This window comes from Anguilla anguilla, chromosome 11 (assembly GCF_013347855.1).
Source record: "Anguilla anguilla isolate fAngAng1 chromosome 11, fAngAng1.pri, whole genome shotgun sequence".
NCBI classification, from domain to species: Eukaryota; Metazoa; Chordata; class Actinopteri; order Anguilliformes; family Anguillidae; genus Anguilla; species Anguilla anguilla.
In genome coordinates, this window is record NC_049211.1 from 16,192,537 (window position 1) to 16,213,444 (window position 20,908).

Sequence of the window (20,908 nt, forward strand, 5' to 3'; positions counted from 1 at the left end):
TTTTCATAACTTAGGAAAAACCTAATTTCTCCCCAGCCTCCTCTGGTTATCACATTACAGTGTGTTTGCCATTCAATTTCCCTCGTAAAAATATTGCGTTAACATGCCATCCAAAGCCACTGCAGGAAAATGGAAGCATTTTTTTCTGTCAACAGTTCACACAAAGAGCACACACACACACCCACGTAAAATATATCCAGGTTTTCACTTGCATACTGAGACCTGTTATCATGTATTATTATTTTAGACAAATGACAATCCAAGTGCTGAATTTTATCAGTAAAATGTTATTATGTTATATATATGGGTGACTTGGGCTACACTTGTATAAATAGTGCATAAATATACTTACATATGTAAATCTGCATTGTTTTACCCATGTTCATAAATACTAATTTCCCTTGCTAAATCTAACATTTTTGTGTTCTGTTCTCTTTCGTCAGATCCGGCGGCAGATGATCAATGGAAAATCGGGGAAAAAGACAATTAGAACACTCATTAAGTCAGTTGATGAGGCAAGTCTTCATTGAGAGAGCCCATCACGTTAGCATCACCTACTGGCTGAAGCAGCTTAGCACAAGACAACTGGTTCATTCCCAACTTCTTGCATTTTGAGCTTAGTCCATTCCATTACATTACATTGCATTACAGGCATTTAGCAGCACTTATCCAGAGCGACTTACATCGTATCCAGTTATACAGCTGGATATATACTGGAGCAATGCAGGTTAAGTACCATGCGCAAGAATACAATGGTAGTGTCCTACCAGGGAATCGAACCTGTGACCTTTAGGTTACAAGACCAACTCCTTAGCATTCCATTCCTGGGGCCAGAACAATGTATGAACAATCAGCAGCAGAACAGGGGTGGTTGATTTTTTATATGCTATGATTATGTATTTTCTTAGTTTAAATGAATATGATTATGGGAAAAGCCCATTCATTTCTTAAATTTTTGTACATAGTTCACACCAAGAAAATGTCAAAAAGCAATCCTCCAACGTCCCTGAAAACTTTTGCCAAAAATAAGCAGGGTGAAGTTTCTCAATCCACACCTGTAAGGTTCACTATACACAGAAGAAGTATGAGCTGTTTCATTCTGAAGCGTTTTGGATTTGCATTCATTTAGATTCTTGTGCTATGCTACTGTAGCATAATCTTCAAACTAGAGTATTATAGGAATATTCAATAAGATATTTCCAGTTTGGATCTTATGATGAATCTGTGCTGCCTTCCTTCACTACCTATTTGCAGAGGTACATTGATGAGGCTGTTCGAACTTACTACTGGGCACCTGTTAATGGCACAGACTACAGGTGAGTGAGGAAGGTGGGCATAGCATGCATCCAGCCACTGTGCTGTGTGTCACTGTAGCACACACTATAGGTAAGTATATGCTATTTCTTCTCATTGTTGCCATGTTGAATGTCAGTGATTTTGAAGATGATTTTGGAATCAATGGCCTTTGACCACTCTGGGATTGCCTGAACTTGCTTAATCCTCTGTTCCTTTGCCTCCTGCATCTGCACCACTGCTGCCCCCTGCAGTCTGGGTTTGGTACTTCCTAACTACAGTGAATACCACATCCGAGCCAACCTGAGTGACCAGATCCTTCAGGTTCAGTGTAAGTACCAGTAGTCAGCGGACACAGCGCCTAACCCCCCCCCCCCACCCCCCCAACTACCCAACTCCCAAACTCCTCAGCGGCCTCTGACCCCTTTTTCTCTCCCTTGCCCCTAATACACCCCCCCCGTCGGTTCTTTGAGACTGCCAGTGAGATCGCCCGGGTCACGTCCCCCTGAGAGAATGACGGAAAAAAACGCTCAGGGTCTCAGTTTCAAGAAAATGTCCCCCTAACACCGCTCCCCCTGTTTTCATGCTGTGCTGTACTATGGTGACCTTTTTCTTCGCTTCTGTCGAAGAAAAAACGTAATGAAAGAAAGGTGAAAGCTGGTGTAAACGTGTGACAGAGTTGAACATCTTGTGAGAAAATAATGGTGACAATGTGCTATTATTTTTCTGCCAAATGCTCTCGCCTCTTCTCCACCATGCAATGATTCTGAAGCAGCTGTGTTGAGATTGTGTCTTCAAAACTGTGAAAACGTGCATGCTTTTCACTCTTTACTTTTCCGTTTGTGATTTTTCTTTTCCTCGTTCTTCGTTATTTTCGTTAAAATGTTGATTTGTAAACTTTTGAGTTTAGATTGCTCGTCTTGTTGTGTGGTTATCAGCTTTGGAATCATTCAATGAAAAGAATACCTCTTTCCCCTCAACCCCAGCCAACCCCTGGATCCCCTTTATGGCCCAGAGCTATTTTTATTTTTTTTGCATGAACATTTATTTTTTAAAATGTGCTTTTTGGGCCTGAAAAGGGGGTTGTCTTCTACCTTTTTCTCTTTTCTTCCTCTCTGCCTCTTCCTATTTTCCTCATTCTCTGACTTAGTGCAGCTGTGTTGCAACTGAAACACTGTCATTTCATTCGGTCAGTTTTACTTTACGATGGTTCCTTTACAGTTTTTTACAGTTTTTGGTGTTGTTGTCTTTAATTATTCTTTCTTTTTTCTGACACTCATTTTTTTTTCTCTACGGATGGTTTCCTTCCATTTATTGTCCTTCTTCTTTGCAAGAAGCTGCATATATTTTCTGTTTGTGTCGTTTCTCTTTCCATTTCTGTATGACTGAATTGATTTGATTTCTTTTTAGAACACAATATTTTTATTCAAATAGTAATTGAATAAAATATTGTCTGTGATCCCCTCCTTCCCACCCGATCCCCTGTTTCTTTTCTTGCTCACTCTTCTCTGACGGATCCACACAGTGCAATACTACTATTCCAAGGGCAAGTATACTCAATATTGGTCCACTTACCCCACACCTTCTCTCCCACTCCCTGTTCCGCTACCCTGTAATCCTCTCCTATCCTCAGTCACCTCCCTCTCCTTCCCTCCCTCCCTGCGTCCCTCTCTCCCTCACCGTTCCCAGCCTGCTTGCCTTTGTTCCTGCCCGTCTTGCCTACGAGACCCTCCCAACCAGACCTACCCCCACCCTCCTCTTCCTCACTCTCCACCCACCCACCCGCTCAAGGCCACATGTCCTGTTTCTCTCACAAAGGCTTTTCCAGTCTCTCCTCTCGAACCCCGTGGGGTTTCACCGCCACTGAGGTTAACTCACGCTTTCTCTGGACGATTTGTTCTCATTTTTTATTTTTTTTTCCCAAAACAAGAAGCAACTTTTATATTTTCAATATTACCAAGTTTGGAGCTTTTGTTTTCTGGAGTGCTCTCCTCTATGCTTCTTTCCTTTCTTCCTTCCTTCTGTCGCCCCTTTTCCTTCTCTTTCTCTGGACACTCTGTTCTGCTGACGTCTGTTTGTCTCTCCCACGCCCCCCTCTCTCCCTCTCTCTCTCTCACTCTCTCTCTGTCTTTCTGTTGTATCTCTCTCCTCTATGGAAATGTTTAATGCAGAAAAGTACAGTTGCCTCAGTATGGCACCCTTACACAGGAGCAAACCCACACAGGCAGCAGTGTCTCTCTGAGAGCAGTCTCACAGCCGCACTGTCAAACTACATCTATTTGCTGCTAACTGTGCCTTACACAACTGTCTAGCCAGATTTCCTCTCTCACTCATGCCCGTTCTAGAATTTAACTATAAACTCGACTCACTTGACAGTACTTCTGCTTTTAGTATATTTTTATACATCTTGTTTAAATGATTGTTGATTTTTCTTGATTTTGTCCACAATATGTGGCCTGCAGTGTCATGCTGGATCCTGATGATAAAGCTTATATTCAGCAATGCTTACGTATGTCAAATATTAACATCAGAGGTTACTATGAGGCTTTTCAACGTTCAGCAACTTCTCTGAGTCTCTGGTTTGTGTTATGAATACACAAATCGATATTGACCTTTTTTAGTGAGCACCTTATCCAGGAACATTTTCTGCACAATACTGGTGTACATCATACACACACTCAGGGATCTGTTTACATAGTTCAGGGATCTGTTTACACAGTGCATTGGGGCACCACATCCAATACCGCACACTGCCATTAGTCCAGATCCTAACCACTGCCCTGCATTGCTATTAATCTAGCCCCTAACCGCTACTTCAAACTGCTCTTAATTTAGGACCAAACCAGTAGTCCAACCCTAAATACTATTCTACTATTAGTCTAAAACCAAATCTCTACTCCACCGTGCCATTTGTCTAGACCCTAGCTACTGAACAAAGCCGCACTGCTGTAAATCTAGAACTATTCTAGTACAATTATGCATATAATGGGCAAAAGAAGATTCTACACACATGTTCACAGGGGCTATTATGTTTGTTTATATATGCGGTTTATATAAATTAGTATCATGGGGGATATGAGACTCCCTTTTTGGGTACAACTCCTGGGTCTAGGCCTTATGTTCAGTACCTCTGATGCAAACCCAACTTCATAACTGGTTACAGAGTGATGAGAAGTGAAGAGCTCTAATTTTACAGAACTGAACCAATGATGACGATTCAGGTTGTACCACTGTCTTGTGATTCCATACTCTTTAATCTTGTTTCTGACTTTAAAATATTGTTTTGATAGAAATGCAGACACACACATACACATTCACCCTCTATAATCAGAATATACAGAAAATACACAGAAAAATATGTTCAGATAGAGTGATGAATGTGACACAATGATTTCATAGAGGGCAAGAAAGTTATAAGATGCAGAAGACAGACAGAAGTAGAGAGACAGAGAATGAGAAGAAAAACATGAGTTTACAAAACAGTAAAGACACACAGTACTGTATTTTCACACAGCTATAACTGCTTCTGTTACGGTCTGCAGTAGGTTCAGTGGTGCTATTTGGTGAAGGCGCGCCTCGTGGCGCGTGAATCCGGTCGTATGCCTTCCTCCTGTGCCCCCTGTCTTCATCGGCTTGTCCCCAGCCCTCTCCCAGTCTGGCTGTCACCCCTCAGGCTGGCAGAGCAGCGCCCTCCAACTTCCTGACCAACCTGGAAGTGCAGTGCATTGTGGGCGGAACACTACCTGGGCACAGTTTTAACTCAAATAGCTCAAATGATACCCTCTCCACTTTGTTAATCAATTTTAATCAAAAATACCTTTTTAAGCTTATTAGAAAAGGTTTGTTGCTAAATCTCTGTCGAATTAAACGGTTGACACCTTTTTTAACACCGTGTAGCTTTGTACAACTGAACGTAAACATATTTGAAATGATATATATCTTTAGGTAGGGATGTGCAGGTGTTATGAACTTATTTAGCTAGCATAAAAGTTGCCCCGACTATGCCCTTCACAATGCCTTGCACCTCCCATAATTCTGCGGCTCTGAGATTTTCGGATGGGTTTCCCGTCTGCAAGTCTGTGGGGTGACAGTCTCCATCAGGACCCCTGCGCCACCCACCTCCCCTGCAATAGTTGGCCATGTTGATGCCTGACTAATAAATGCACTCTGTTGGGAAAGTGTAGGAGAACTCGTTTCCTGCTCTGAGCAGTGAGAGAAGCCAGTTCTCCTTCATCTCACAGTGCTGCAGCTCTCAAAACAAACAAAGAATTAACAAGTAAAATAATAATAATAAATTGAATCAGGTTTTGTTTTGTTTTGTTTTAAGTTATCAACTGGGATAAAACTGCACAAAAAGAAAAATCTATTTATCACTGATGATGTTGTGGTGAAATGTGGCTAATTTGAGAGGCAACATATTGGCTAACGAACAGTCTACCCTCCATGAATCCTCAATGTTGACCTGGTAACCTCACCTCTGCGTCCAGTCTAATCTAACGAAAAGCAGACATTACCCAAGTAGGTCCCTATTTTCTGCCTCTTCAGCCCAGCTTGTGGCACTTCCCAGATAATGCTCCCTTTCTATTGCAGATTTTGAATCTCTGCTGCCAGTCAGTTTTGATTCCGAGGGACATGTATTCATTGCTCCCAGGTAGCTGTGTGTGAATGCTTGCTTTCTTCCCATTTGTGCATCTTTATTGGTTTGTTTTCTTTGTCTTTATTACACATTGTGTTGCCAACCCACAACCCATCCCATTCCATAAGTTCAGTCCCCTTGCCACCTTCCCCCTGCTGTTCTCCACACCCTCCACGCCCTCCCTTACTCCCCTGCCACCCCCAATCCAATCCACCAGCCAATCCGTCAGTCAATTTCAGCCACACTACATACCGTCAGACATTTTGTTCTGGGTGAGTCTGTCTGTTTTCCATTTTATTCTCTCTTGTCATTTTTAAAAATTCCCACTCGTTGTCGTTGCTGTTGGTTTTCATGACCTGTTTTATGTTTTTGTGATATGCGAGTGTACCCAGAGGAGTGTGACAGTACTTATGTCCATGATTCACAAAACTTAGACTGAATTTGCAAAATAAAAAAATAAAAAAATACAAAATAAAAATAAATACCTTTGAAACAAGAGTAGATATAGTAAATATGCTTGAATTAGTTGCCCCCTCTCTTACAACTCAAATGACACCCCTTGATTCCTATTCCCTACCCAAACACCCACCCCTTCCAGCTCCCAACTCAAACTACCTAGAGATACCGCATGGGCCTCAGCATGGCAGAGACTGACGGGGCTCCTTTGGAGCACTCTGCATGATACTATGTGTGTGCATGTGTGTAGAATACATGCTTACTATATATCACAGTGTGTGTGTGTGTGTGTGTGTGTGCGTGTGAGTGAGTATGTTTGTGTGTGCATGTGTGTAGAATACATGCTTACTATATATCACAGTATGTGTGTGGGTGGGTGGGTGCGTGGGTGGTTGGGTGGGTGGGTGGGTGGGTGGGTGGGTGGGTGAGTGAGTGAGTGAGTGAGTGAGTGAGTGAGTGAGTGAGTGAGTGAGTGAGTGAGTGAGTGAGTGAGTGAGTGAGTGAGTGAGTGAGTGAGTGAGTGAGTGAGCATGTTTGTGTGTGCATGTGTGTAGAATACATGCTTACTATATATCACAGTGCGTGTGTGTGTGTGTGTGTGTGTGTGTGCGTGTGAGTGAGTGAGTGAGTGAGCATGTTTGTGTGTGCATGTGTGTAGAATACATGCTTACTATATATCACAGTGTGTGTGTGTGTGTGTGTGTGTGTGTGTGTGCGTGCGTGTGAGTGAGTGAGTGAGTGAGCATGTTTGTGTGTGCATGTGTGTAGAATACATGCTTACTATATATCACAGTATGTGTGTGGGTGGGTGCGTGGGTGGGTGGGTGGGTGGGTGAGTGAGTGAGTGAGTGAGTGAGCATGTTTGTGTGTGCATGTGTGTAGAATACATGCTTACTATATATCACAGTGTGTGTGTGTGTGAGTGAGTGAGTGAGTGAGCATGTTTGTGTGTGCATGTGTGTAGAATACATGCTTACTATATATCACAGTGTGTGTGTGTGTGTGTGCGTGTGAGTGAGCATGTTTATGCATGTGTGTAGAATACATGTTACTGTATGTCAGTGTGTGTGTGTGTGTGTATGTCTGTGTGTGTGTGTGTGTGTGTGTGTGTGTGTGCGTGTGCATGTGTGTGTGTGTGAATTTGAGTTTGAGTGAGTGATCCTGTTTGTGTGTGCATATGTGCTTACTGTATGTCAGAGGGTGGGTGTAGAGGTGTGTGTGTGTGTGTGTGTGTGTGTGTGTGGGATGCATGTATCTCCTTATTAACTCTCCTGCCCCAATGCCCCCACTTCCACTCTAAGAAAAGAGCACTGTTTCTATGAAAACACTGACAAAGTGAGCCTCTGGTGGTTGCTTCTCAATCGCTTAGTAAAGGGGAACTTTCTGTTTGGCAAGGAAATTCATGTGAAGATGAAGACATGACTGCTGCTGCCTCACAATGTCTCGCTTTGTTGGACTGACCATGTGTCCATGCACCACCTGCTCCACTGGGCGCATGTGAAATGTGAATGGGTGTGTGTGTGTGTGTGTGTGTGCGCGTATGTATGTGTGTGTTGTGTGTGTGTGTATATGTAGCTGCATGCTTATGGTCTTGTGTCAGTGACTGTGAGTATAAAGTATGCATGCCTCCCTGTGTTGAGGCTGACATCTTGATTCCTGTGTGAGATGGATCAGTGGGTTGAAACTGAGCTGTTGTACATGGCTCTCATTTTAATTTCTTTATCTCCTGAAATAAAACAACAATGAAAATGCTCCCCAGGGAATACTGCAAGGAGCTAGAGCTCTCCAACAACAACACAGAGTTTCTGCTCAACTTCATCGCTCTCATGGAGAAAATCACACCTGATTCCAAGCAGTGTGAGTATCTCTATATCTCTTTCTACTAAAGAAGCATGTTGAAAGACACGTGTTAATTGTACTCACGTCATAAATTAAATTCAGGAATTATGTATTAGAGAAATGAGCTGTCATTATTCTTCCTCTGCTTGGCAGATACTTTTATGGGGTGGGGGGAGGGGGTGATTTGTCTATCTTACATTTTCTCATATGTATGTTTACAGAAAGACATTTAATTGAAGAAATTCAAGTACCTCACTCAATAGTACAATTTTGTTCCATTGAACTGCTCCCCTCTTGGGAGTCAGGCTTTCTCCCTTCTGGCTACAAGTCCAATTTTCTGACATTATACAAAATCCAGTTATTCTCTTTATTTTGTTTGCAAGCTGCATTTGCATATTATTTACTGAAGCTATTCCTGATAGCCTTGTCCTTGTTCAGGCACATCAACAATGCCCCATGAGAAATGTGACACTTAGTTTTGGGTAACCATTTTATCCCATTCTGTTGACTGTCTGTAACAAATAACAGAGTAAGTCTTTAAACTCAGTGGTTGGAATTGTATGTATTTACTGTAAACCAGGTGATAACTTCCTCCTTCACAACCTCATCTTGGACACGGGTATCATCCGACAACTGGTGGAAAAGGTGTGGAAGGCCAAGGATTTCGATAAGTGAGTACCAGGAAAACACACAGACAACACAACCACAGTTGTGCCTGATTTCACACACATGCACACACACACACACACACTCACCGCATAAAATATGAATCACGAACACATTAACTAAGACTGACGTAGGCATATATATTGGAATACACACATATGAGTACATAGACACACAAACATACTACACATGTATTAACGGACGCTTGCATATTCAGTTGCAGCTCATAAGGTGAAATGGGAGCAAGCTAAAACAAATTCCTCTCTTCCTCTGTCTCGCTTTGCTATAGCTATGGTTTCCTGGCCTTGTTTGCTGCTACAGATGGAGGCATCACAAGAGTCTACCCCAACAAGTGAGCCCCCCTTGAGCTCTTTGATGTCCCTATGATACAGTTTAATGAATACTCCGTCCATACAATGACTTTCTGTCATGTCACTGTTCAAAATGAGGTAACAAGTACTATAGCGGGTTAAAAATATGCAACTGCCTTCCTTGTTTATTCTCAGACCTTATAAAGAAATGTGTCTCAGTTGGGATAAGATACACAACAGTGTCTGCGTTGGTAATGTCGGATGTGCAGGACACGTGTGAATCTGTACCTGTGTGTGTGTGTTTGCGTGTGTGAATGTGACGTGTGTACCTCAGAGCTGCTGAAGACTGGGATGAGGACCCAGAACCTTTCAACGCCAGCTACTATCGCCGCAGCCTGGACAACAAGGGTTACATTTTCCGGGCACCTTATAGAACCCGTGAGTCATTGTGCCAGTCTTTCATGCATCGTGGATCTAGTACAATTCCATTGTACCATTGGTGTATTTAGTCACTCTGTATGGTGTGTAATGCTACACTCCAAGCCTGGCTGGGGTAATTATGAACAAAAGGAATGAAAGGTATGTAAAGTTCAGCTAGTGGAATAGCCAATTTGGTGCTAATGAGCACACTGCAACCGTTGCATTCGTGACAGATACATAAACTATACTGGATTTGAGCAGGATCTCAATCTGGTATGAACAGGCCCATTTTATCTTGCACATAATTATATTATGTGTAGGGTTTTATATATTGTTTATTGAACAGAAGTTTGGGGAAATGTTCAGTTGCGTAAAAGTTATTATTCATTTCTTCACTTTTTCTCATGTGATATTTCTGTGATGACAGCGCGAAAATCCATTAATTCCTCAATTTCGCTCCAATCATGTTTTGTCCAGTTATTTAAATATAGTGCACATTCATAAAAATGAAAGAGGTATACTAGCTGCATGTGAGTTCTCTGCCTCTAACACCTGCTCTCACAGAAAACGACGATATCCTAAACCCAGAAAACGACACCATTGGCATCCTGGTCAGCACTGCAGTGGAGATCTCCTTAGGCGGGAAAACGATCAAACCTGCTGGTAGGGGGCGCTCTTCTGCTTCTTGCTGCTGTTATTTGGGTCACGAGGCCAACTTTCTGTATGGATGCTCATGGAAACATTTTCTCTTTCTGTGTCTCCCTGCATCTCTTGTGTCCTGCTCTTTGGCGACTATTTTGACTGGGTAGTTGTGGGGGTGAAACTTGATTTGGAGGCTTGGGTGGACAAGTTCAAGATACTGGCCAGCAACCAGTCTGACAGCCGACAGGGTTCACACAAGGTACAAATAATGTTGGGACCTACTACCATTTGTCTCTGTCTTACTGTCTCTCACACACACACACACACACACACACACATCACAAGCCAGAAATACATAACCATCATTGCGAACTCATGATGCGGACGTACATAGACACATAGACACACAGGCATGTTTGGTTTTTACATTTTATAAAATGGTATAATTCAGCATACTTATACTTTTATGTAAACTATAAAAGAGTATAAAATAGCATACCTAAGGTATAATTCAGCATACAATTTCTCATACTATTGCATTCAAAAATGTGGGAAAAACATCCCATATATTGTCCCACTGAACAGTATATCTCCATTTTTGTATTTGACATAATTAGGCTACGCAAGTTTATGAATGCCACAGTATATTGAGGATAATCATATAAACTCGCACGTAACACATTACACATGTATGTTTAAAAAAACACAACGTCATATAGAGGTGGAAACAGTGCTCTGGTGTGTTGTGGCTTGTTCTGGACAGTGTGGGCCTTCCAGCAGTTGTGAGATGGACTGTGAAGTCAACAGTGATGTAAGTCTCTTTTTAATTTATTCCACTTCACCCATAAAAACACCATAGCATCCATCTATTTGCATGTCTATATGTCCCATTACATTTATTTGGCAGATGCTTTTATCCAAAGTGATGTATGATAAGTGCATTGATATTGCGTACTTGCATTATTAATATTGCACACTCAGGTAAACTGGAGTAATTGATGCAATTCTGTATAATAATGGATGACATGTACATAATTACACTCAAATTTCCAGCGCTGTTTTCATTGTAACAGTTACCAAGTCTCTAGGTGCAGTAGTTGGGTCTAGCAGTGGCATTTAATCAGACAGAGATGTTGGATTACTACTAGTAATAATGTGTATCTGATTTTTTTTTTAAATATGCCAGGATTGTCATGATCTACTGATTTGTCAGATCTGAGGGCTATGTAACTGAACAAATCGCCTCATTGCAATCATGTGCAGTGACACTGACTACTTCTGGCTCTCCTCCTGATGGTTAGGACCTCCTGTGCTATCTGATTGATGATGGAGGGTTCCTGGTTATGTCCAACCAGAAAAGTGACTGGAATAGGGTAAGCTTTGTGTGAGAAAATAGAAATGAATGTAATTGTTTGTTGTTGTTTGTTGGAATTGAGGCCCTGAAATCAGAAAGTTGTGGTCCTTTCTAACTCACACATAATCAAGGAGGAAGGCTTTCGATGCCTGAACACTGTGCAAATGAACACTATGCGGCTTAGTGTATCTCAGGTCCAATCTCTGAAAATTGGTGCCTGACTTGCCGTCTGTCTGTCTCTGTGTCTCCGTGCCACAGATTGGCATGTTCTTTAGTGAGGTGGACCCCATCCTGATGTACGCCCTCTACAATAACTCCTTCTATGACCGCAAGCAATCTTTTGACTACCAGTCTGTCTGTGAGCCCGTGCCAAGCAGCAACACAGGTGCTGCACCCAGGGGGGTCTTTGTGGTGAGTAGCATGGATGAATTACTTTAACATTACATTACATTGTGTTTATTTAGCAGCCACTCTTATGGAATACACACAAAGTGAACTACAACGAGACAGCAAGCAAAGGTACAGTGAATACAAAAAAGGCTAGAAACACCAAACACACCAAATCAACACATCTGGATGAATTAAAGAATGAGTGCAATAAATAAATATGAGGAAAAGTAAAAGCAACTGGATTACTTAAAAATGATTATGGAATTATGCACAACAATTCTGACTATTGGTGTCAATGGAATTTTAATTTGAATGTGAAGATAGCTGCATAGCCAATATTTGCAACATTGCTTCTTAGGGTCAAAGCAACTAGACAACTCACGTGGCAAGACTAGGGCTAAAATAGGCTAAATATATAATAGATGCCATACTCACCACTGGGTTTTCTTAGTTCATATGCAGTTACAATTACAATTCTGTTATTCTGTTCATTTTCATCATTGTGGATATCTAGGTATTTATGCTTTTTATTACATTTAAATAGTTTTTGTAATAAACCTGATACAAAAAAATGTTATAGAATCATGCTCACACCATGAATAATGTAACTATTATTTCATTTTCTATACTTCAAAGATTGCTACAACCACTTTGACAGGAGATAACATTTTCTATTTGTCCAGAACATACGCTGTAATGCTTAAAGTGCAGTTCTGAAATCTTAGCATTTTAATAACTTGTGCCCTGATACAGTGAACAAAGATAGACTGAAAATCAATTTCCTCTCTGCTTACAAACGAAACACTGTCAGAAGGCACTCTGCAAACACTTATCTGCCATTAAGGTGTCTGTCAGGACATCGGCTTTCTCATGACAAGAACAATATCTTTTGTTTGCAAAAAGGTTAGAAAAAGAGCTACACGGACAAAGATAATGGCCGAAAAGGTGCTCTTTAGAAAGAGGAGGAAATATCAATGCATCAAAAAGGGTTTAGTTTGCAAATCAAATTATGAAAAAATGCAGGTGGCAAACAGGTAGGGATCCAAGGCGCTTTTGATCGTAAAGCTAAAAGCCTTTATTAAAACATGGCAAGAAAATTATTTTATCCAATTATTCTATTAGTCTACGAATGTGACGAATGTGAACGATACTTTATGGTAGTGAATATATAACATTGTGTTCCCTATGCTTTTGGAACCCTGATGAAGGCTGTGCAAGGCCGCAATGTGTAGGTTCAGCACGTTTAAATTTTTCTTGCCATGTTTCAAAAAAGGCTTTTAACTTTACCATCGAGAGTGCCTTGGATCCCTACCTGTTTGTCAGTCAATAGTATGACAAAATACAGGCGGCAAACTAAAACCATTTTGATGCATTGATATCCTTCATTTGTTCAGTATTCACCGTGTTTCCTTGTCAAGAAGCAATGTTTGAATTTCTGATCTTCTGGATTTTTCCACACATGGGCATTCTCGTGACCAGCCCACCATTGCAGACTTCCTCAATTTGGCCTGGTGGACCTCAGCAGCAGCCTGGTAACTCACTGCACTCACATACTGCATTGTCTCAAACAGGTTACCTCAAACCTGTTGGCGTTACCTCACTATGACCCCTAATTATTGTCATGTTTTTATTTAATGAAGTTCAGACAATGTTCATATAAGCGTACATCCATCCGATGTAGCTGCTGCAAAACCACCATACCAGAGAGTGAAGTTAACTTTAACCCTATCTTTAACCCTAACCCTAACCATTAACTTAAGGACAAAACATGCAATGTCAATTGTTCAAAGATTGATGAAACTTCTATGAATATGACTGTAGTTGTCATATTTAGCCTTATAGTTACAGTGTTATAATATGTGACACTTTATTACTTTGAAGCATTAGTTAAAATGAGTTGATTGGTTGCCTGGTGAGATGCAGGTTCTGATGTATAGTATTTCTTCTTATCTATCCCCAGGTCCCTGTTTCAGCAGCTGCTATATGGAGTGGCCTATCACAGCTGGTTCATCAAAGGTGTGTTGGACATGTAATTCACCATTTGGCCTGTTCTTGGCCCTATAGGGAGCTTCAAAGCGCTTGGCCCACATAGCCTGGAGATAAGACACAGAGCTGGAACTGGGGGGTGGGGGGGGGGGGGGGTATGGTGGCCATGTGAAGTGTGAATGTGTGTGTGTGTGCATGAATTTCAGTTTTGGCATATCTTTGGATTACTTTGGGACAAACACACGTCTTCTTTCATTCTCCTATCCATGTCTGTAACATTTGTAATATTTTTTAAGGTAGTTGAACCTCGTTTTTAGATTAGACATGAATAATTGAGGTAACTCAATACATCTCTTAATTTTAATCTGATTGTGAGTTCTACATTTTGATAAGGTTGATCTTTGTCTATCATCAAATTTGGCGATTTAATTGATAATTGACATCTTAGATAATAATTACCAAACTAAATCAAATAAATATATTTTGTATGTTGGACAAGTGAGGTGTTTTAACTGTTGATGCACTTGTGTTCAGTATTCAGAGTGCCAGCCTGTTAACAAGGGTAGTACCAGTTAAAACTGCTGGATTGAAAAAATTAAACATATAAATTTGACTTAATTCTCACTTCGCCAACAAGTAAATATGAGTGGACAACTTCTTTTCCTACTGTGTGTCCAGCCAAATACACCTCTGTATGTGTGTGTCTGTGTGTGTGTGTGTGTGTGTGTGTGTCTGCGTGCGTGCGTGCGTGCGTGCATGCGTGTGTGTGTGTGTGTGTGTGCGTGCATGCTCACCTTTCTGCCCTCTCTCCCTCCTTGGCTGTGCTATCACCAGAAGACGTGGAGGCAGAGGGGATGGACTCAAGAGAAACTAGCTGTGTCACAATACAGACTCAGTACTATTTCACCAATGTTTCCAGCTCCTACAATGTACTGCAGGACTGTGGCAACTGTTCCAGGTGAGCAAGCAAATATTTAATAAACCTATATTTATTTGTATTGACATCCATGTAGATTCATGCATGCAAATATACACACGTATTTAGCACACATTAGTACAGACAGTTGTCACTGTGCAGTCTACCTGAATATGCACAGTTCTCTGGATGCCTGTATTTGTGTGCAGTGAGTATATGACTTAGAATATGTCTAGACTTGCTCAGTGTTTGAGAGAAACATGCTACGAATGAACTGAGCTGCTACCAACCAAATTAAAGTACAGTAAATGCTGAAGTACATAAAAAGGTAACTTGACCATCTCATTGACATGCATGTTAACACATAATAAACTGAGTGACAGTGATGATCCAAACCCACTGGATCTCAGGGTTTGGTACTTAAAATCCGGTCCTGTTTGCATATGTCTTTGCAGCCCATACTCAATCACCTATAGGGTCCCCTAACTTTGTAAACATACCTACAACTCTTTTTAATAATTTAATATTTTCTGTGCCTACTACATAGTTGTTGCTTGCCATGTCTTAAGAATTTCATTGTTCAGAATGACCCTGTGTTATACTGTGCACTTGATAAATAGAACACTTTGACTTTGACTATATTGTCCTCCCTCCAGGCTGTTCCATGCTAAGCGGATAAATAACACCAACCTGCTGTTCGTGGTGGCAGAAAAGATGCCCTGTAACTCATGTAATATAGAGAAGCTGTCACAGACGGAGACAGAGTGTATCCTTTCACAGCCACAGTGTGTCTTCAGTTATGAAATTGTGTAAAGGGACAAACGGCAGCCTTTCCAACCCCTCCATGTTAGCTTATGGCTACATGTACCATGGAGGCTTAAGGGCCCTGAACAATCCTTATACCTTCCTGAAACCTTGGCCTACTTATGTGTGAACTGCCATGCTGGATGAGGCATCCTATTCTGTAAAATACAGTACTATGGCGCTGTAATTATAGAAGGGGTATTATGTATATTATCTACACAGCAAGCCAGTAATTGACAGGTTGGAATCCACACTTAAGTTATTTTTTCTTTGTCTTAAGTTTAAAAAAAAAGAGAGCTTTGTTTACTGTTTGCAGAAGATCTATGTCAATTTTGATCAACAGAATACAGTAATTGGTCGCTGCAAAATAGCTTTGGTCTTTGATGATAGTAGGAGTTGTTTTGGGGGCCATTCTGTTTAATGTCCCTGGAAAACCCACATGAAAGCATGCGATGCGCCGTGCTTTTGCTGTTGTTCCGTTTGATGTCTTTATTCGCAGAGTGCTTTGTTTTGTTGCTGGTAGAAAACTTCAGCAAATTGACGTGATTCATATTTATTCTGCAAATGGCAGCATATTTGTGCGGAATGAATTCTCCCTTTCATGGATTGTGCATTTCCTTAGCGCTGCCTTGCCTTCCAGTCAAGGTGGAAAACCCATGTTTGGAGGTGCCTGTAGCACGGTACCGGAAAGGCCCGTCCACCTGCTTTGACTACAATCTTGCGGTAAGACAGCAGGTGCAGAGGGAAAATTATAATGCAGGATTCAGTAAGTCTACTCCAGACAGTAGCAGAGTATAAGGTTGGGATAGTACCTCCAAACACTGTGCAATGCAGGGAGGATTCATTGTGTTGCATAAGAACAGCAGCGTGTAATTATGAATGAACCACTGCATCCACAATCAGGATCTTCTGATTTCATTTTATTGCTTACCTCATTTCATGGAAGTCAGCAAGTGGACAGGAAATTAGTTATGTGATGAGGTGACAAATAAATTGTTAATTAAATAAAAATAAATTCTGCTTTGAAAACCTACCAGACTTCCATACCATAAAGGGTGGCTTTACACATCACTAGAATAGTCCATGGAACACTTTAACAATCCTGTGCGGGCTAATCAGTAGGATCATAAGTAGTAAAAACATGCAAGTGCAAATTGTCGAGTGAAAATAGGAATCAATAGCAAGGTAATTTATAAAAGGATAGAGCATACAGTGAATTGGAATTAATGTTTTTAATGAGTAATTTATTATTCTGTAACAGTAAATATAGCATCTCACACTGTAGTTGTCTGTATCCTGACACTGAAACTGGATTGTACTGTAGATTTCCGATTGAAATTCTGTTACTGCTGTAAACCAGGAATGTGCCATGGAAATAAGATAGGCGTCTTCTTCCTCCTGCAGGAGAACACCTCGGATTGTGGGCGGGGCTACTCATTCCAACCCTCGTTAAAGGTCCTGCTGTGTCTCCAGCTGCTTCTCTTATATCTGACAGCCTCCTCTTACAACCTGCCCTTCCCCTCATCACTTTAATTCCATCTTATTCTGCCTGCTCGTCCTCCTCTCCATGCTCCTCCCCTCCCTTCATTTACTTCCTGATCCTCTTCACCCCTTCCTTTCCCCCTTCCTTCCTTCAGTCATAGATGATGATGGGACTTCCTGATGCCCTGTTTTGGAAGCCCTGAGTACTGTTTCCCCTCCATCATGCTCGGTGACATACAGTAGCTTCACGGGCGGTTGCTTAGCGACGGTTGTTGGGCTTTGTTGTGCAGCCAGTCACCTTCATCCAGGGGAGGAGCTCTGTGTTCCTTCCACAGAAAAAGAAGAAAAAAAATAAAAAAACCACAAACGCCACGACCAGAAAAAAAAACGGCATCAGAAGAAGAAATAAAAAGATGACGGATGCTGCTCTCGTACACCTCCTGCCAGTACAGACACATTTCTCATCACCTTGCAACTGGTCAGGCAGGAGAAGGCGGAAGCGGTGGACATTGGTCGCTCTCATTCCTCATGGACCTTTAGAATTTTACTGGGCCTCGTCCCGTTTGTCTCAGATAGTGGTCACAGTACCATTCAGCCACATATAGCTACTGGAAAAAAAACTAACACTAAGACAAAAAAAAAAACAACACAGAAAAAACAGTAATTACCTGAAATATCAAGCATACAAGATTCACTTCCATTCATTAGGGTATAATTTGAAAGGGAAATTGTTATATTTGACTGACTTAAAACATTAATTTATTTATGCACTATATCTACTTCTTGCCAAAATGAGATAGACTTTTCATGTGGTCTTATTTTTTATAGCCAAATAGAAAGAGGAAAAGGAAGAAAATAAAATAATGTTAAATAATCAACATGAATAGAATAATTATCAAAATACGATCTCACTTCTATCAGTAGAGACAGAGTGTCTCAGAGTAATGACATCATCAGTGTGGGTTGTCTGTAGTTTTATCCCATGTATTCCAAGGAGGCCATCATGCTCTTTGCAGATCTGTGTCTTTATGATGTAATAGCCCAGTGCTCTCCAACCTTGAATGTCCCCTCTAACTGCTCGCCTGAGAGGTTAAGTGGTCCTTTCAGACACCGAAGACAAAGGTGCCAAGACATTATGTGTGCAATTCATCCTTTGTTGTTTTTAAAGACAGAGAAATATTTATTGAGACCATCTAGTATAGCAGCCACTCATGCATTTGTTATTGCTTGTTTTGGGTTGAATTCAGCCTGTAGAAGACTGAAGATAAGCTGTGCAGACCTTATATTGCAGAACTGAAAGTCCTTTCTAGGCTGTGCATTCCCAATGATGTTGCCATCAATCAAGTCTGTAATCTGGAATTAAGTAAGAGTTGAGTTTATTATTATGTAATTAGTCTGAGATTTAAGTTGTTTTAAAAATTATGAGGTTTTATTAAGTATAGTATATGAATACTGTCTGGCCTGCAGCAGTCCCTCTCTGTAGTGCCTTTGGGCACACATCCTGTTGGACAGCACTGGTATTACAGTAACCTTTCTGACTGTTGTACTGATGCACTTGTGGGGGGCCCAGCAATGTAAGACCATCGTTTCCTCAGCATCAGCCCAAACTCTGTAAAGAACACACATTTCCAGTAAAAAAAAAAAAAAACTGTTGACCTGGGATCTTAAATGACAAACACTCAGTTCATCTTGTTGTCATTTTTCTGTATTCTATGGCCTTGGGACGGTACAGTACAGGCCTGGAACCCTCCCCCGCCTCCCCCAAAAAATATAAAATAACCCAGTCCCCTCAGCCACAGCCTCTCTCAATGTGAATGGGAAAGTCTTGAATATCTGGGTTGCTTGCTTAAACTGCCAGAACCATCTTGACCACACTGATCAATACTGCTGAGGGGAAAGGGCAAGAAAAGTATGAGGGAGAAGTTTGGAACATGACCATAGATACAGAATTAGCTGTTTACTACAAAGGAATGTATGTGAGTGCAAAACTGAAAATGTAATGTAACTGTAATCTGGGGAGTGATGGCAGTGGTAGTGTAGGCATTCCTATTTTTTGCCGGACAAACACTGTCCACAGTCAAATGTGTTGTCAAATGTGGAAAATTGAACATGTGTGTGGTTTTTCAATTTTTTTTAACCTAACCTTTTTTGTCATTTGATGAAAATGGTGGAAAGAGGAGTTGTCTCACCCCCCATTGGTAGTTTTTACTGAGTTGTTGAAAGAATGTTTGAACCGTTTTATTGGTGTGTGTATTTATTTTTAAAGAGGTTGGTCGCATTGTCTCAGCTTCTAGCCGCTTCAGTATCTTCCGTGGAGTTTACGCACTTCACAGTGGCTTTGCATTGTCAAAGTGGTCAAATTGGTCAGTGTGTCTGGATTCTTGATTGATTTATGTGCAGAAATAATTGACAAAAATGTATCCTTTAACTGCCATGGTTGTGTGCAATAGGAATTTGTAATTTATTCAGGAATAGATGGGAATCAGAACATATTTTTAACCACAAGTATAACAACATTGCTGGTGTTTCATTGCTACAAAGCAAATATTATGGTTGGTTGTTATCATATGTACATGGAAACAACAAAACTACAACATTAAAGAGTTTGGGGAAAGGCTGAAGTGCTGTCTTGAACTTGAATCAGTTGAAATCACAATGTTGTGTTGTTATTACGGTTTTTCATATCTGTATGTTTAGCAGACATTAAGTTGAGAAGACGTTCTCTTTTTCCCAGACATGGCCTAGTTTTGGGACCAAAAATATCCGTCCCTACAAGATTTATACATTCCTAATTCGGGATTTAGGTTTGCTTGCTTCATAGACCATATAGAAATGAACAAATAGCCTAATACTATGTTCATAATGCCCAACCACCCCATCCTCTTTAAAAAAAAAAAAAAAAACTAAATATGGTCACCGTAGCAACACCCATGAATCTGGTCACCGGTGCACATACACATTTGGGTTTCCTTGTTAAAATATGTCTCATATTGTCCTTTCTCCATTTCATCTGCATTTAATTCCATTTTATAATATAGAATATCAATCCTTCTGCCCCCAACATACACATGAAGACACATACAACCAAACACACATACACACACATGCCTGCATACACACCTTCACTCTCTTCTCTTGTAACAGAAATGGTTGAATCCTAACTTTTTTTCACCTCCACTCTGCCCTGGTGGACTGAAACCTGTTTATCTGTGTATCATTCATTCCTTCTTGTCGTCATCTTACAGTTCTTGCTCTTTGCTGTAGATTTTACTCTGGATTGTAACTGTCCTGTATCCAGAGCTAATTTGTGTCTTGTATATGAACAGAAGCTGTGCTTCATCTCACTCTCAATGGAGCATCGAACACTGCAATCCAGACCATTCAGATACTGTGTAAATATTAGTGCAGCCAAAAAACCTGTTTCTGGAAAAAAATTTAAAAACAAGCGAATAAGTATTTAAAAAATATATATTTTTTGTTTCACAGAATACAAGCAAAGCAACTGAATAACTCATAGCGAACTGGTACTCCACATATTCAAGATTCAGATCTGTGAAAGAGGCATTAATTAAAGGACTTATCCGTAATAGTGAGCACTGTTATCATTAAAAGTTCCATTAACATACCCGAACAAACCCTGGAGAGAACAGGTCTGAACAGACAGATGTACCCATGTGAGAATAGCGAGAAATTACTGACAATCTCTGTTTGAT

The 20,908-nt window shown here is 40.8% G+C and overlaps 1 protein-coding gene across 4 annotated transcripts in view; it reads left to right on the forward strand.

Annotated features, from left to right (window-relative positions):
• The window catches only part of cacna2d2a (calcium channel, voltage-dependent, alpha 2/delta subunit 2a), a 232,309-nt gene extending 212,493 nt beyond the window's left edge, over positions 1–19,816 (forward strand). For 2 of the 4 annotated variants that reach the window (XM_035383010.1, XM_035383013.1), the window contains 20 exons: positions 444–515; positions 1,255–1,316; positions 1,548–1,624; positions 2,819–2,839; positions 5,884–5,944; positions 8,145–8,242; positions 8,805–8,895; positions 9,180–9,242; positions 9,536–9,639; positions 10,186–10,284; positions 10,431–10,522; positions 11,027–11,074; positions 11,565–11,636; positions 11,876–12,028; positions 13,487–13,539; positions 13,968–14,023; positions 14,828–14,951; positions 15,566–15,675; positions 16,354–16,436; positions 17,118–19,816. In XM_035383010.1, coding sequence (XP_035238901.1) covers positions 444–515; positions 1,255–1,316; positions 1,548–1,624; positions 2,819–2,839; positions 5,884–5,944; positions 8,145–8,242; positions 8,805–8,895; positions 9,180–9,242; positions 9,536–9,639; positions 10,186–10,284; positions 10,431–10,522; positions 11,027–11,074; positions 11,565–11,636; positions 11,876–12,028; positions 13,487–13,539; positions 13,968–14,023; positions 14,828–14,951; positions 15,566–15,675; positions 16,354–16,436; positions 17,118–17,246 — 1,668 coding nt within the window. In that variant the 3' untranslated portion in view covers positions 17,247–19,816. The remainder of the gene's footprint in view (positions 1–443; positions 516–1,254; positions 1,317–1,547; positions 1,625–2,818; positions 2,840–5,883; positions 5,945–8,144; positions 8,243–8,804; positions 8,896–9,179; positions 9,243–9,535; positions 9,640–10,185; positions 10,285–10,430; positions 10,523–11,026; positions 11,075–11,564; positions 11,637–11,875; positions 12,029–13,486; positions 13,540–13,967; positions 14,024–14,827; positions 14,952–15,565; positions 15,676–16,353; positions 16,437–17,117) is intronic. The other 2 variants (XM_035383011.1, XM_035383012.1) reach the window with 2 other exon arrangements.
• Positions 19,817–20,908: the final 1,092 nt, after the last annotated feature.